This window comes from Aethalodelphis obliquidens, unplaced genomic scaffold (genome assembly GCF_003676395.1).
Source record: "Aethalodelphis obliquidens isolate GAN/ISIS:26980383/991018 unplaced genomic scaffold, ASM367639v1 scaffold41, whole genome shotgun sequence".
Classification (NCBI taxonomy): domain Eukaryota; kingdom Metazoa; phylum Chordata; class Mammalia; order Artiodactyla; family Delphinidae; genus Aethalodelphis; species Aethalodelphis obliquidens.
Genome location: NW_020837985.1, coordinates 11332105 through 11350732, shown reverse-complemented (window position 1 = coordinate 11350732; position 18628 = coordinate 11332105). Strand labels below are relative to the sequence as shown.

General features: G+C 38.5%; 1 protein-coding gene across 13 annotated transcripts in view; it reads right to left on the bottom strand.

Annotated features, from left to right (window-relative positions):
* The window catches only part of KHDRBS3 (KH RNA binding domain containing, signal transduction associated 3), a 210314-nt gene that overhangs the window by 128077 nt on the left and 63609 nt on the right, over positions 1-18628 (bottom strand). For 12 of the 13 annotated variants that reach the window (XR_003438399.1, XR_003438398.1, XR_003438400.1 and 9 more), the window contains one exon: positions 7997-8115. Coding sequence is in view for 9 of the 13 variants with exons in the window: in XM_027132539.1 (XP_026988340.1) it covers positions 7997-8115 (119 nt within the window). In the remaining 4 variants the exon portion in view is untranslated. Of the gene's footprint in view, positions 1-7996; positions 8116-13014; positions 13220-18628 lie in introns of those variants that run through there. The other variant, XM_027132537.1, reaches the window with a different exon arrangement.

Here is an 18628-nt window from a genome sequence, read left to right as displayed (position 1 = left end):
AGAAAGAAAGAAAGAAAGAAAGAAAGAAAGAAAGAAAGAAAGAAAGAGAAAGAAAAGAAAGAAAGAAAGAAAGAGAGAGAAAGGGAGGGAGGGAGGGAGGGAGGGAGGGAAAGGAAGATGTGACACATCTGGTGTCAGAAAGCTAGTAAATGGCAGAGCTAGTAGGCATAACAAAGAGGGGCTGACTTCTAAACCTGACTGCTTTCCCCTCTGTAAATGTCTCAGTATCAATGTATATACTGTGCCCTCTGTTTCATGTAATTGTGTGTCAATTACTTGTTTTGATAAAAGTTCACAGTTTGGGCCATTTAATGAATTTTACTCCACTGCGGGGGTGGGGGGTGGAGGTGAGGTGGGTGGAATCCTACAAGAGAGGGGTTAAGCTTTGTTTAAATTTCCTGTGTCCAACAGTACAGCTGTGCAATTTTCAGGTGATCCAACTGGGAGGTCTTCATGGGGCCCAGAGCCAAAATAAGCCGTCCAATAACACTTAACACATCTAAGCCAGTAACATATCGCTAAGCACTAAAGTTGTTTTACCTTTTGGCTCAGCAACACACTTAGGAGACCGATCCTCCATCACCTCTCAAAAATAAGCAGTGATGCAACAAAAGATTTACACAGAACAATATTCATCACGGACTTTAATTTCTAAATGCACTGCATTGTGACCAAAGCACATATAATGGTAGCATTTCTACTCTTTTAAATGTAATGAGGTTTTGGGGGACCTATAGATAACCAAATTTTCATTTGACTCAATAAAATAGTAATAGTAATAACAATAACACCCCCTCCAAAAAAAACGTGAGTAAATTCTGTCACAAGCCCCTTAATATATGCATTGCTGTTTCTGAAGTCCACTTAACTTTAAGTTCAAGGGCTGCTTTCTGGCTCAATAATCAAGCATTTTAAAAGAGAAGAAGGGAAAAGTCACAGCATAAGATTTGAAATTCCTTCACAGCGTTTTTTGAAAGCTATCATATTCACAAATACCAACTTAACTTTCTAATTCTCATGACATAGGGGCGTGTATCACAAGACCTCAAGGGTCCAGAGAAGACCTCTCAGAAAAGAACGAAAGTAGCCTCGAAGAGGCTCATCTCTACTTAACAGCTGCACTTTCCTCCCGCTCCCACTGTAAGACACGGGTTGTCAAGGTGGCAGAGGGCTGGCCTGGAAGGGGACTTGCGCTCAGTGAAGCAACGGACTGCGGGACAAGACATTTTCCTAAGGCTCCGTGTTCCAGAGTGGCCTTTCTGCTTCCCCAGAGGGTCCAAGATGTAATGGATTCCAGGAGGGACACTGACCATGACTTGTCATAAACACATGTGTCTTTAAGTGATGATTTTTATTATCAGGCTTCCTCGACACCAACAAGTTTCAAAATCCCGCCTAGACAGCATTGTGGATTTCGGTAATGGCACGTAAGGACTAACAAACAAGTACATTATCATTTTATTTCTACAGGTAAAGTATCAACTGGACACCAAAAATAAAAAGGATTTTCACATGAATCCTCTTGAAAAAACATTATTTGCCTCCAAAAATTAATTAGGAGTCACGGAAAAGGCCACTTTTAACATACCGATATGACTGTCAAATATTTACCATTCTAGGAAAATTTTGATAGCCATGATGATTTCTATGGAATAGGCTTCCTTCCGCCCAGTAGTAAATTCGTGGGTTTTTAATTGTCTGCAATCCACTACAGGGGAAAAATGCAAGCCAACTTTAAAAAGAAAGCTTCTCGAGCTTTAATTCAAACTCCAGAGGAAACATGTTTTATAAATACCTCGCTCTTCTCTCTCAAAGACTCTTAACCGAAGAACTTCCGTGAGACAGCAAATATATCAAATTTAAAATATGCACATAATAGGAAAATATTTAATGTAAGAACCCATATTGCCTAATATAAAGTTACTGAAAATAATATGTAAGCATTAGAATGCTGAGAGATTAGACAACAATTACCAAATTATGAAAATTAATACATCTAATTTAAACCGGTAGAATCTAACTCAGTACACTAAATCTTAAAAATCATAATCATAGTGCACAGGTATCTCCTAAGTTAACAATCTCGGGCACTTTTTTTCCCCCAAAATGGGAATCTTTTTTTTTTTATACTAATTATAAAAGTGACACCAAGTTATTATTAAAACATTAAAGTACAGAAACATGTAAAGCAGAAAAGAGCACATGATCCTTACCCTCCAGAAAATAACTGCTAGTAAGATTCAAGTTAGTTTTTCTTAAAATAAATGTTCAACTAGGGTTTTATCTGTCCTACATGTTGCTTTTCTTTCTTTTATTTAACAGTATAATAAAGACAATCTTACCATAGCAGTAGAGCATGTATGCATAATGATATATACAGATATAATTCAATTTCCTATGACAACTGACTTTTTAAAATGGTGCATAAGCCTTCTTTTACCCTAGCATGACTTTACATGTGGCATTCCATTTCCTGAAATAGTTTCCAATAATTAAACACCTGGAGAAACCCACCTCATACTCCAAAGCAGCTCAAAGGTCACTTCCTGTTCTAACTTCACAGCCCCCCCTTGGCCCACCCTACCTTATATAAGTAAAGTGATGAGGGATCAGCCTCCATTCACTGCTCCCTTATCACTTTATTTATAAATCCTCAATAAAAACCTGCACATCTTATTGAAATTAACCTGCTTAGCCAAGTACAATGGCTGGTAGTTTCTCAAATGCCCTCTGCCCTGTATCCCCCTGTCGTGGCCATCCCTCCATCTCACCCTGTCTTACTTCTGACCCCTACCCAGCCAGCTCCTTCAGAGCCTTAGGGAAGACTTCTCTGACACTGTCAGCATGATCCTCTGTCTTTCTAGAGCACCCCAACATTGAACGCCTCACACTGTATTATACTAAATTAAGTTATTCATCTGTATTCCCCACAAAACGGAGAGCTTCTTGTGACAAAAGGACATGTCTTAATCAGTTTTGTTTTCCAGGCACAATTCCTGGCTCAGAGAAGACCCTCAATAAATGTTAGTATATGAATGGATAGATGGGATCAATGATGAAGGAAACAGTGAATTAAAAAAAAAAATCAATGTAAAATCTAAAACACAAGGCATTTAAGGTCCTCACAGACAGGGTGCCTTGTTCCAGTGTTGGTTTGGCGCTTAGATTAACTCTGTTACATCGAGTCACTGCCCAGAACCAAGGGTTAGGGTTTACCCACGGGGAAACTTTGGAGGACAATTTCTATAGCTTAAAGTCTTTAAAAAAAAAAATCATGAAACAGTGTTTATTTGCGTTTCACACTTTGCAAGCTCGCACATATGCTCAAGAGAGCAAATATATTTTGGGTTTGAATACTTAAAAGACTCATGTTCGGTGTTTTACCATTGAAAGAGTGCTGAAATGGTTCATTGAGAGAAATTACTCAATTAATGGAAATCATTTTATTAGTTGGAGTTTCACAAACAGTGCTTCTTTCTTGCCCCAGAAGCTGAAAGTGTACAATAGCCTCAATTCCACACCAAGCTGTCTCTGCCCATTGCTATTCCAGAGGGGCAAGTACTGCCAGCTTCCTCCATCTCAGACTATTAACGGACACCAGCATGAAAGCTTTTTCTTAGAACTGATGCAAGTCCTGTATGAGCCTTTCCACAAGGCTGGCTTGAAACTCAAATGCTCAATTTGCTAAGGAGAAATATCCTTTTCAGCATTCTGAAAGCAGATTTCTAAGCAGCCTACTTCAGACATTATGAGGACTTGACATGGACTCTGCTCTCTGTGAGACACAGAAATTATAATTCGTCTTCCCCTACTCTCATCAAAGCTGACACTGAAAAACAACATTTGAGGTTTTATTTCACATACTTAACTCATACACAACAGAGTATTAACTTCAGATTAATTATCTACCAGACTATGAACTCTTTAAAGCTGGGGATGGTGTCTGTGCATCTTTCTACCTACAGCATACTGAGCATATCAAGCCTGGTGAATCAATTTATAAAAGTTTCCATAATCCATGCTGTGTTTAGTAATGAGTGTGTCTATAAAATGCTCATAACAGTTTTCTGTTTACTAAAATGTATTATATATCTTCAGTTTTGTAAGTATGGCTGAGTAAGTTCCTAACAGGCTGACTGTCTCTAGGTAAACAACTATAAATTCTCAAACGCTGAACAAAATACAAAAAGCAAACATCTAAAGCCTCTGCAGAATGCTCAAAAACAAGGAGGTTCTACAAGGGAGTCAAGACTTGGAAGAAGGGAATGGCTGGGTGAATTCACTGATTGCAGAGCTTTTAGCTGCGTAGCAGAGTTTGAGGCAACCATAGTGCTGAAATGTGTGGGAGGACTACTAGAAATGAGAGTTAGACTTGAGGAGCCCCAAATTTTGTGTATAAAATCTGTCAGTCATGTATGCCAAAAATAAACGCAAAAGTCAAACTGAGAAGTAAACTGAGTTCTGCACTCCTATCCGACAGAGTCTGCATCTGAATCCAAAAATATCAACACCCCTCAAAGAAACATAACAGAATCCAATTTCCACAGTATAACACAATGTCCAGTATACAATCCAAAATTACTCAACATATAAAAAATAGGAAATATATGACATTATCAAGATAAAAGAGTATCAATTCACATCAAATCTAAGATGACTAAGATTTTAGAATTAGAGACTTTAAAGCACCTATTTTAACTGTGCTCAATTACACAAGATAATATAACACCTGCAATAAATGGAAAATCCCGGCAAAGAAAAAAACATGTTTCCAAATACATATATTTATATATGAATCACATATAAACTCTGAAACAGATAAGTATAATACCTGATACAAAAATTTTATCTGATAGGCTTTACCAAAAAAATAAAGATAACATAGGAAAGAGTCAATGAGTTTAAGATACAGCAGCAGAAATGATCCAAACTGAAGAAGAGGGGGAAAAAACTAATAACAAAAGTGAACAGAGTCACAGGAATCTTTTCGAGAATATCAACAGGTTGAAAGTACCTGTAATTAGAGTCTCAAAGGGCGGGGAGTGAAAGGATCAGAAAAAGTATTTAAAGAAGCAATACCTGAAATATTATGATGAAATGGACAAATCCTTTGAAATACACAAAACAATTTTCACAAAAGATGAAATAGAAAATCTGATTAGTGCCTTGTCAATTAAAGACACTGAAGAACTTATATTTGATTCATATAAATATATGTATTTGAAAAGAGTTTTTCACCACCAAACTCCAGGCCCCAGACAGCTTCACTAGTGAATTCTATCTAATAATAAAGAAAACAACAGCACCAAACTGACATGCATTCTTTTTTTTTGGGGGGGGGAGGGAAAGAACACTTCTGTGTGTGTGTGTGTGTGTGTGTGTGTGTGTGTGTGTGTGTGTGTGTATAAATTATAGGCCACTATCACTCATGAATACAGATGCATTTGAATCCAACAATGTATAAAAAGGTTTAACCCAAGAATGCAAAACTGGTTTAATTTAGCCAAATCAATCAATAAAATTCACTATATTAACAGTATAAAGGAGAAACATCCTGTGTTCATTTCAATAGATGCAGAAAAGGTATTCAACAAAGTTCATCACCCAGTCAGGATCAAATCTCTCAGCAAAACTAAAATAGAAGAAAACTTCCTCTACCAGATACAGGTCACCTACAAAAAAAAACCTCACAGCTTTACCATGCTTAATGGTAAAATACTGAATGTTTTCCACATTGCCTGAGAACAAGAGAAAACTGCCTAACGTCACCACTTGTATTCAAGCATTATACTAGAGATCCTAGCCAATACAATAATAAGATAATAAAAAGCATAAAAATTGGGAAGAAAGAAGTAAACTGTTTATGCAGATGATACGATTATGTACATAGCATATTCTAAGGAATCTATAAAACAACTTGCTAGAACAAGTGAATTTATTAGCAAGGTAGCAGAATACAAGGTTTATACTAGAGGCAAAAGGTTAGAGTAGAGGCAAAAAAACTGGAAAATAAGATTTCAAAATACTTTACAAGAGTGTTCAAAAAACATGAAACACTTAGGAATAAGTTCAACAAAAGACAAGACCTCTACCCTAAAAAGTACAAAACACTACTGACAGAAATTAAAAATCTAAATGGAAAGATATACCATGTTCAAGGAAGGGAAGACTTAATATTGTTAAGATGTCAGAACTCCCTAAACTGATCAACAGATTCAATGCAACTGCAATCATAATCCCAGCAGAATGTTTTGTGAAAATAAAACAATAAATTTATATAGAATTGCAAAGGATCTATATGCGAGCAATCCTGAAAAAGGACAAAGTTGAAGGGACTACATTACCTAACTTCACGTCTTACTATAAAAAGCAACAGTAATGAAGATGGTAAGGTACTGGCATAATGATCCATAAATAGATCAATGAAGCAAAACAGAAAATACAGAAATAGACCCTCACTTAACACAGTCATCCAGTTTCCAACAAAGATGCCAACACAATCCGTGGGAGGAAAATATCTTTCAGCAAATGGTACTGAAAAAACTGGATATCCATAGGAAGAAAAAATGAATTTTGACTGTCTTTCTCACACCATACACAAAAACTAATTTGAGATGTATCACAGACGTAAAATTAAAAGCTATAATGGTAAAGCTTTTAGGGGAAACACAGGAGACTATAACTTATAAAGGACTCTAACATTTCCTTGAGGTTGGCAAAGATTTCTTAGTTGACAGAAGGTAAAATCATAAAAGAAAAACTTGATACATTAGACGTCATCAAAATTTAAAACTTCTGCTTATCAAAAAACTCTGTTAAGAAAATAATAGGCAAGCCACAGACTGAGTCAAATATTCACAAAACGTATATCCAACAAAAGATCTGTAGCCAGGATATATTAAAAAAAAAGCTCCTACAACTCAATGATAAGAAGACATACAGCCCACTCAGGGAGCAGCAAAAGATCTAAAAAGAGACTTCAAAATTGAAGATATATAAATGGTCAATAAGTGCATGAAAAAGTACACAAAATCATTAATCAACAGGGAAATGCAAATTAACACCACAAGAAAACACCAATACCCTGTCAGAATGGCTACAATTAAAGAGACTGACAACATCAAATATGGATTTAGATATATGGAGCAACCACAACTTTGCATGCACTGTTCTAGAAATGTCACAAATACAACCACTGTGGGAAAAAAATTATGGCAATTCATTATAAAACTAAATACACAGCAATTTGAACCCTAAATATTTACTAAAAATAAATGAAAACGTATGGTAACAAAATGTACGAAAAGGTTCCCAGAAATTTAATTATAATAACCCCAAACTGAAAACTGCCCAGGCAAATGGATAAATACATTGTGGTATTTTCAGGTACTGGATTATTGTTCTGCAATCAAAAGAAATTAACTACTAATATATACAACAGTATGCATAAATCATGTACATGGACACTCAGAGGAAAGAAAAAAGAAAAGCAGAGTAAAAAGATGATCAATTTAGGCCAAATGTGAGATGATCAAGATTTTAGAATTAGACTTTAAAGCACCTATTGTAACTGTGCCAAATGTCATAAAATAACACTTGCAGTGAATAAAAATCAAACTTTTTTCTAGAATAATTAGGGAATATTTTAAGCATTTATGTGCCAAACCCTATGGCCAAGCATTTAACATGGATAATCTTATTTCTTATCAATCCAACCTTATCTTACAAACAAAGAAACTACAGCAGGAAGAAGTTGAACAGGCTGTCCAAAGTCCAAAATGTAACTCAGAAGAATAAATTTTAGGGTTCCGCAACTCACGCCAAACAGGAGGGACAGAATCACCAAATAAGGTTTCACCTGATTGTAAAAGTATGTGTGTTGGGGCGTCGTGCTAAGGGAGAACACCTCAAGAACACACCAAACAGAACGTAAACAGAGCGTGCGCTCCCCTGTGATAAGCTCTGACACACCTGCAGTGCAGGCTCACGGTCTTACCTTAGGGAACTGTTTTACAGGAATCAACACTTTCTGTCCCAGCTTCATGTTCTTATTAATCACCACATCAATGTACTTTTCTTCGTCCTTGCCTTCTCCTTTGTGAAACTTTTCTATTTCTGTGGAAGAAAAACAGACAACTGTGAAGTGTCTGACTTAGAACTCCACAGGCTGGGGGTTCTCCTTAGCTCTACGGTGGCAAGAAACCCAGTACAGAATATGGACTTCAGATGGCTACAGTTTTTTCAAGTAATGACATATGTCCCATTGTCTGGATGATTCTCCACCAGTACAGCGGGAAAACGCACACACCAGGGCACTACAACCTGAAATCTCAATCGCCCAAGCTAATGGAAGGGAACAAACACAAACATAAAAATAGATTCTTTGGGGCCTTTTGGAATCCTAGGAAAAGGCCGATCAAATGGCAAAGAAAAGCCAGAGACTATTCTCAGCTCACCGTTACCAAGCACCAACATCCCTATTTATCAAACCCCGCCTGGCTCTCCAAGGCGTTTCCCATCAAGAATGGGTTCTCCAAGATGGCCTTAAAAGCCCTGGACAACCTTCTGTCAGTCGACCTCCCCAACCAAATCCTCCCTCCTCACAAGTGACAAGCCCAATTACAAGCTCATGGCTTTGTTAATGCTCTTGTCTCTTCTTGTGATGTTATTCTGATGATTTTAATGTCACATATCTCCTTCGAGATTCAACCACATTAAATACTACCTTTTATGTGTTACGGTCCCTTTCCTCAACTGGGCAGCAGCAGCAGCAGTGGGAAACTCAGTCCCTCCCACCACGATACTCACAAAGCACTTCATGCACAATGCTACTACCATTTCTAGCTTAGCTCTGCAGCTTCCGACCAAAGCTTCTAAAAATAAAGATAATTACTAAGTCTCCAAATGAGCTGATCATTTTGTTTCCTTTCTTGTATTATCCTAAGTTTTGATCCTGTAACACTGATCATTCTATATAGAATCTGCATGGGAACAATATACACTGAAACAGAAGTATGTGAAATGTAAACGTTTACATAGATAATTCTTGTTATTGTTGCTGGAAAAAATTCTTCCAGGGTACTTTTAATTTTGACATCTTTCTATAAAAATAAAATATACATATGGTGAAAAGTTAAAACAGTATCATAGAATATAAAAGTAAAAGAAAGTTTCTCCTATACCCATACTCCAGAGGTAATAATAAAGAATGTTATATACTCTTTCAGAAATTTTCCATGGATAAATCAGCACACAGGCATGCACATATACAATCTGTTTGAAAATTGTAGAACTAATGGTGGATATGAGCTAAATTAGCTTTGTTTTCCTCAGTAAAAAGCAATAAGTCACATGTCACCTGCTCCACTGACTTCAGCTTTAATCAGTAGAAGAAAACAAATTCCACATTTTATTTTTATTTATCCATTTATGCTATAATTGGGAGTACCTTTAGCGAGTTAGAAGATTTAACAAAATTAGGTACACTGAAACTTACCAGAAAAAAGGATTTTTAATGTTATGTATACATTTGTCAAAATATCTAACTACCTATCTTTTTAAATAACAAAGCATTTTTATAATTTTGAGAACTTAGATGCATAATTTAATATTTAATTCCCTAATCAGCACTCAAAATGTTATTCCTTGCACCAGTGACGTTTAACATTTGAAGTAACATGGAAAGTCATAAAGGTAAGATTAAAAAATTAGAAAAAATTATATATTTTACCATATATTAAAGTTTGAGATATGTCTATGATTTTAAAGAGGAAAGTAAAATTTAAAAGAAAAAATATATAGAATACCTCATTTCCTCTCCAGTCAACTTTGCAAATCTTATATTGCTAAAATACCTAGTTGTTACATTAAGTAAGCTTTGAAATATGATGAAATATAATATTTCACTGTTTAAGATTTATTTAAGAAAAAAGTTTAAAGCCCGATGTCATGTTAAAGCATGTAGGTCTGCATGTACTGGACCTAACACACCACATAGCAATGGAAAGAGCCCCATTCCTGTCACTGGCATCAAACAGATCTGGTTTTCAGCACAGCTCAGGCCCCTGTGACCTCCTGTGGTAACATTCAAAACTGCTCAAAACTTCTGTTTTTTTAGGCGTTGTTCAATCAACAATTTTGCATTTTCTGCTTGATTGAAGATTATAAGTAGGTTGATGTTTTTATGAAGTCCAATAAAGTAATATGCAAAGTAACAGAAGTGTACAAGATGATTTAATGAAATCTTGAAACTGTCCCTAACTGGGAGTTTCATATTCTAAAACTCAGGCTACTACCCCTCCGGTCTTCCTTAGGGAAGGGAAGGCACTGGACACCTACCAAGGTGGATTTAACCTTTTAGTAAATTGGAGCATATGAAGGTCAACCATAGAAAATCCAGCCAGATGTTCAAGGTGGAACACATAGGGGATCTGACTTTCACTAATCCCTAGATTACATTTGTTACATACAGTTTAATGTACCAATGCCATCTCCCAGTGCAGAAATAATAAGCAAATGTGTGATTAGGTTTTAGATGATGGAAGGGATTAAAATGCTATGCTTTCAAACCATGGACACCAAATTTCTGTCAACCTGGAAATCTAGTGTCAGTTATGTCTTTTTTGGCTTTTGTTTTTCCATTTCTTTTTGTTTTTGTCTTGGTCCCGTACGGAGCCTCCCTAAGCAATGGCCACTTACATTTTAGCCTACCAAATATACTAAAATCCACTAATCCTCTAAAACACAGCAAAATAATCTTTGAATTTAAATAAGTTAAATTTCCAATGTAAGAAAAACTAGTGAATTTTCATTAAAACTGCTTAAGGGCTTCCCTGGTGGCACAGTGGTTGAGAGTTCGTCTGCTGATGCAGGGGACGCGGGTTTGTGCCCCGGTCCGGGAAGATCTCGCTGGGCCCGTGAGCCATGGCTGCTGAGCCTGCGCGTCTGGAGCCTGTGCTCCACAATGGGAGAGGCCACGACAGTGAGAGGCCCGCGTACCGCAAAAAAAAAACAAAACTGCTTAAATTCTCTCACAGAATCAAACACATCTAAATTGACATTTTCCTTTGTCCCAGCAACTCCATTTCTACAAATTTACCCTACAAATATACTTGGATAGATTATAAAATATTACATACAAAGTTATCCATTTAAAGCACTGTCTTTAATAGCAAAACACTGGAAATCATCTAAATGTCTATAATTAAGAACCTGGTTACTAAGCTAGGGCACCGCCATACAACGAAATCACATACAGCTACTTTACAACGTCAGGAAACTCTTTATGTTCTGATAAGAAAAGGTCTCCACCAAATAACTGTTTAGTACACGTACACACACACACAGTGTAAAACGGTGTAAGAATATATGTTCATATTCATTTGTATATGCACAGAAAATAGCTCACTTCTTCTGTATAAGAAACGAGTAACAGTGATTAACTGTCAAGGGGGAAATGCAGTGGATAAGAAACAGGAATAGGTCTTTCGTGGTATCTCTCTTTTACATTGTTTTAAAATTTTGAATTATGTGAATATTTTACCCTTCAAATTTTAAATCTTTAAACACTTTGGCAGAATTTTTTTTTAATATTGGAACAGAATAAAATAAGAATGTATACAGAGATTGCCATGTTTATATTTTGCGTCTTGGCTGAAAATCCAGAGCTTGACTCTCTCTTGATCATTCATTTAAGCTCTTCATTAAAATATTCTTCCACTGAAACTGTGATGAGGAATTTACCTGGACTGCCTATCCCACTTGAAGCAACAGACGTGTTTCTGGAAACTACATGCACAATATTTTATCTTGAGAATCCAATAATACTTCCAATGCAATGGGGTTCACATAGTGAGGGAGAGAGAAACAGGTATCTATCCAAAAAACACTGACTGAGGTCTGATACATTGGAGAAACTGTACTGGGTGCTGGGAAGAAAATACACAGAATCTGTGGCATGTAAACAAACGAATTTAATATAATGTACACAGTGTTGCAGAAAACGGACTAACAGCTTTGGAACTTGGAAAATTATTCAAAAAGGTAGCAAATGCGTGCTAAGTTCTTAAAGGATGAGGAACAGAGTTTGCCAGGCAAAGAGCCGATGAGTTCTTCAGTGAAGTAAAGTAACCCTGGGTAACACCAGTTCACATTCCCTCATCTGACCAGTTAGACAGTGCAGTTGATACATGGAGTTTTACTCCCCCCGCCCTTTTCCTCCTTTAACAGTACAAAATAGAATAAATCACACAAGTAATCATGACGAGCTCCTGCCACTGTAGAGCCAGTCAGTGAACAAGCTGAGACATGGACTCCATTTCCTCACCCCACATCCTGGGTTCCTGCAGAAAGAACCAGGGTGAGAAGAGGGGGTGGTTCTCTGCGCCCAACACAGAGGAGAAATGAGGACAAAAGCATGAATAGGCAGGCCAGGTTCTTAAGGTCAACACTGATATACTAAGGGTCCTGTAACAACAGGGAGATACTGAGAGCTGTCAGCTAAGGAGTGAGGTGATGGGCACCAGCCTCAAGGAAAGGGGGGCCTGAGCAGAAATGGAATGGATGGAGTGTGGAGAGAGAGCGCAGATGACATCACAGCTGGATGATAAGACAATCTGTCCCATGAACAGCGCATGAGGGATGGAACTAGAGGGTTTATTTCTATTTGGACAGAAAGCCATCAGAGAGGCAAACCCTTCGTATTCAGAGGAGGCATCAAGCCCACAGGACACCCGGGCTGGAGCAAACACACAGGCGTGCCTGCACACCTCTCCCCTCCCTTGCCCTCTACCCCTAACCTAATGCCCAGCTTTAGGCACGGCTTCTAAAGCACCAGCTCACCGAGGTTCAGGCCTCTGCACTTGTTCCCCAAGACTGGAACACTTCTGGGGACTTTTCCTGGAATAACAGCCTTCTCTTTGGTGCCTCTGCCTAGATTCCACTTCCTAGAAAGACAGTCTTTGAACTCCCAGACTAGTTACCCAAAACAACGCAGTATTCCAGCATGATACTCACCACAGGTGTTAACTTCCTACTAAATGTCTGTCTTCTCCAACAGGCTGCCAGTCCCCTCCCCACACTTAACTCCTTTCGTGGTCCTAACAAAGCTGGGAGGCAGGAAGGGGCAAGGAAAGGGAACGAGAGACTGCACGGAGAGGGCAGCCTGGCAGGGGTTGCAACTTCCCCAGAGGAAGCAGCCAGCCTGTGCTAACCTAACAGGGGCGAAGCCAAAGAGAACACACTCTGGGATCTCACTTCCTCCTGCAGACCTGCTGCTGGTGGCTCCACGGGGGAGGGGCAACCCAAGCAGAAGCCAGAGGGTGACAGTGTCTGCTGATGCAGCCCTCAGGCACCACATCAGCCCCGGGCACAGAGCGGAGGAGGGCGGAAGAGGAACTGGTGAGGCCAAAAACAGCAATCCAGCCCCACATCTTTGGTAACTGAAGGAAGCTTTAAACAGTGTCTGATGCCTCCGGTACATACAAAAGTTTCCTTTGGGGCTTACACCACATATAATATTACACAGCAAAATACTGAAAAGTAACGAAAATCATTTTAGAGATCACTTATTACGACAGTACTAAGTAAATAATAATTATCATGACTTTGTTGACAATGATTCACCAGGTTAAGGGCTGCATGTTTGACTTAAGGTCTCTCTTTATTCTAATGAACTTATGATCTATCACCTTCATTCTACAGAATAAGACCCTGAGGATTCAAATGGGTTCGAAGCTTGCCAAAGATTGGACAGTTCGTAAGTACCAAGGCAGGATTCACGCTAAGATTCAGCTAATGTTAAAGCCTGTTTCATTAGCTGTTTAAAAGCTATGTAATAAAAATTCATGAAAGGTTCAGATAAGTATAAATAATGCAAATCAGCCTGCACAATTAACTACTAGGGCAGACAGTAATATGGTCAAAAGCTGCCCCCCGCCCTTTCCCAAGGACCTTAACTATGTGTGAACTTACCAAAGGACAGGGGTTAGCCTGGATCTATAATGAAACAAGAAGTCCACATAAGCAGAATGATAATACCTACATGCTCCACATTCAGACAGCTATTTCAAAATAATACAAGAGCCTAGTTGGAGGATTTAAAATGATCTTAAAATATATATAGTGTTCACAGCCATTGTAAATTCTTTTTGACAGATTACTAAAATGTTATTATGCCTTCTGGTCAGAAACGATATTCCTTAACCTCCAACATGACAAATGTTTTCACAACGCAATTATTTTATTTAAGCAAACCAAACCTAACAGAACACCTATTAGATTCAAACCAGAGTTGAGTACACTAAAACGTGCCCAGACTAGACTGATTCATACAGCTCATGATCTTGCAAATAATCTTCCATAAACAGAAATAAACGGCACAGCAGAATAGAGATGCATATCACTATCTGGTAAGAATAAGCTCATCATAAATACACAAAAATATACCATCCGGGGAGCAAAAAACAGTCAATACTTTAAATATTAAAATGCTTGGAAGTAAACCTCTTTTTATGAAGACAAGACAGTGTTAATAGTTGTATGCAAAGTCTCCTTAAATACATACACAAGGCATAAGATTAAAACATACACACAAGGAAATGACAGTCAAATTCCTCCAGGGAGGAAAAGGAAGATTGATAAGGAGGGAGGGAGAGAGGAAGGAACTACAGCTGACCCTAGAACAAGGAGGGGTCGAGGGCGCTGATCCTCCCCACAGTCCAAACTCCGTATGTAACTTATAGTTGGCCCTCCGTATCCACAGTTCCTCTGTATCCACGGTTCCGCACCTGCGGAGAAAACCATTATTTTCTATTCTTAAAAAATCTGTGTAAAAGCGGACCTGCACAGTCCAAACCCACGTTGTTCAATAGTCAACTGTAATTCTACCCATCATGGATAATTAACAAGAATATAACAATAATACTGGCAGCTGGAATTTATTTACTGACTATTGTCCAGGTATTTAATCCTTGTAACCATGCAGCAGAGTAGATGTAATCTTCATTTTACAGAAAGGGAACAGCTGCTTACAGAATCCAGTGATTTAGCTAAGATCCCAGAGCAGGCCCGCATCTAGGATTCCAACCCCAGTGTATCTGATTCCTAAAGCCATGCTCCCCTCCCGTTTCTTAGCATCACTGTAGTAAAGGGATCTTGATTTTGAGTGAGAAAAAATTCTTTGGATTATTACTTAGTTTTGGGGGAAACTAACCAAGTTATTACAAGTATCAAAAGAAATGATGTTTATCAAAGTGCTTTGAAAACTATAACACATAATGCAAATACAGGTTATTCTTGTTTACTCAATACAAAGCCTAAATTGTGATGACTGATTTACATGTATCTCACTGCAGAACGGATTTCAAGAAGAATTTGTGAAAGCAATATGATTCTACAAATTCAAATCAAGGTTAACTAAAAAAACTCTGAGCACTACTCAGAATTATTATAACAAATTTTATCAAATTATTTTTAAGAGAAAAAACATGCTTCCAGTGTACTGGCCCCTTTTCATCCCCTTAAATATATGCAGTCATTCACCAAAAAAAAGCCATCATGGCAGAAAAAAATATACAAAGATAAGACATGTCGATCATTCAATGCCCCAGTGAAATGTAAATTTATCATCTAAACAAGGGGAAAGACTCAAAGACCTTCAGAAATGAGGAGGTCACTGGATTTTGGTACTAAAGTCTTAACAATTTTCAAAATAAACTTCTGATTGCAAAGGTTTTTGTGTGTGTGTGTGTGTGTGTGTTTTTTAAGAGAGTTTGAGCCTTATTAGTAATGGCAATGGGAAAGCTTAAGGATTTTTTTTTTAATTAATTTATTTTTTGTTGTGCTGGGTCTTCATTTCTGTGCAAGGGCTTTCTCTAGTTGCGGCAAGCGGGGGCCACTCTTCATCGCGGTGCGCGGGCCCCTCCCTATCGCGGCCTCTCTTGTTGCGGAGCACAGGCTCTGGACGCGCAGGCTCAGTAGTTGTGGCTCACGGGCCCAGTTGCTCCGCGGCATGTGGGATCCTCCCAGACCAGGGCTCGAACCCGTGTCCCCTGCATTAGCAGGCAGATTCTCAGCCACTGCACCACCAGGGAAGCCCGCAAAGGGTTTTTATAATTTTAAAACCATAAACACCAAGGAATGTAAATCAGAGGTGAGATGTTCCTTAAAATTGGTAGAAGGAATCGAACAAGTTGAACAATTACAGTATTCTAGACACTACCCTGGTTGCACACACGAAGGCCACAGAACTTCTCAGAGCGCTGGGACAGGAATTACCACCCCCTTTTCTCCTGTACACCTAGTAAGTGGCAGAGCTAAAGTCTGACTGCAGGATTCTCTGACTCTCAAAAGGTTTGCTTCTCCCTCAAAATACTCACAACTGGCTTCTGTGAAATAAAATTCATATTTTATGGCAAGAAAAGAAAACTTGAAACATAAAAAGGTTTCTCTGCCCTTTGGCCTCCTGTCTCCCCTCTACTGTGCATTGTGGAACTGCATTAGGCATCAACCAAACCTCCCCACTGGCAGAAATACCTGCTCAACCATGAGGAGCAACGTTCTAGAATCCACAGGACAACTCCTTAAAAGATACCCTTCCTTCTGAATCTTGTAAGGGGTCACGCTGACCCATGGCCCACTACCTGCTTTGTAAGCTCACATCTGGATTGTGTAAACTGTCAATAATACATCATTTAGAATACTGCCCTCTGTCTCAAACGCGTATGTAACTGCGCTTTGGTTTATATACGTGACCTCTGGAGCCTGAACCGGCAGAACAGTTCCCAGAACTTTCTGAGAGGTTGTTCCTGGGTTATAACCCTCAATTTGGCTCAAATAAAATTTCAGATTGACTGATTAATTTCTGTCGACACTTCAAAACAAAACAAAACCTCCTGAGCCAACAGGTAACATAACAGATTCAATTCCACCTCCAATATACGAACAGAATTTTATAGGAATAGTCAGTCAACTGCATTCACTGAATACCCGCTGTTTACTGAGAAACATAACAGGAGCAACAGAGGAAGACGAAGACATAATAAAAGTACAACAGCGCAAACTAATTTCCAGGATGCTTCTAGGCACAACAAAAGATCAGGGCTCGGGGTCCCCCAGTTTTACCAGTCCTAATGGTTAACACTGGCAAATTTCTCTCTTGACTCACTTTCATCTGGTAGTAAGGAAAGTTCTGAAATAAGTATTTATTGAAACTGGTTGCAAAGAAATGTCTCAGCTTCTACTTAAATCACCCAAAAAAGGCAGAAAGATGAACCTAGACAACAGAGAAAGAAGAGGCTAGGAGTTCTTGCCAACACAAACTGACCAATTCCAAAAGATTCAGGATTACTCTTTTTTTATTTTATTTTATTTATTTTTGGCTGCATTGTGTCTTCGTTGCTGAGCATGGGTTTTCTCTAGTTGCGGCGAGCAGGGGGCTACTCTTCATTGCGGTGCACGGGCCTCTCACTGCGGTGGCTTCTCTTGTTGCGGAGCACGGGATCCAGGCCCGTGAGCTTCAGCAGTTGTGGCCCGCGGGCTCTAGAGCACAGCCGCAGGGTCAGTAGTTGTGGCGAAGGGGCTTGGTTGCTCCGCGGCACGTGCGATCTTCCCGGGCCAGGGCTCGAACCCATGTCCCCTGTGTTGGCAGGTGGATTCTTAACTACTGCACCACCAGGGAAGCCCAGGATTATTCTTAATGTATCCCAATGCATTTGTCAAATGAAGATTCGGTAAACCCACAGACTAAATGAAGACAACAATACATCAGGTTAATTGAAGTCAATAATGACTTAAGTCAGTAACTATTGGGAGGAGGAATGGGATTAACTACTAAAGACAAGAAAAGGAAAATCTACTGTTTAGTTTTACCTGCCTAAGGGTTAAACCACATTTCTCACTTTTAATTGCAAACATCATTAAGTATACTGCAAAAGACCAGCTATCTTAAACAATTATCAGGCTCCAGAGGTCACCAATTAGAGCCCTGCAAGGATTTGAATTAAAAAAAGGTTTTATGATTAGGTGAAGTAATGATCCAAGAAAGAGATTAGTTCTGTTCAGGCTGCAGTCATTATAAAACCCATTTCCTTTGTGTGAAGAGTCAATGTCTTTCTCACTTATCCCGCAGGCATTATCACACTTTGAGATAGAAATATGACTGTACTAATGATATTCTATAACAGCCATATAATACGAGCATTTTGCTCTCCTTTACTTTCATATCTAATAAGATTACCAATGAATATTTTCTATTGGTTAGATATACAATAATACAAACTCTGTGGGTGTGACAGACTGTTCAAAATAAATTCAAAGTAGGATACGATCATGCTTTGGCTCTACATTTTTAGGTCAGTTTCAGAATCATAGCCAGTCTCTATTTATGCAGCAAAGAGTTAGAATAACTGGGGGAAAATAATCCTTAAGACATGAAATCCTATTTTTTCATATAATGATTACTTACAGGTTCACCTTTATAAAAATAATTCTAAAAATAAAAAGCATGATCAAGGATTACAACCAGATCCCCAAGAACACTGACTCTGATGCTGTTTAAAAGGCATATTGACGAAATCATGAGAGATATGCTAGAATAATAAACGTCACTAAAAAAAAATGCAGCTTAATA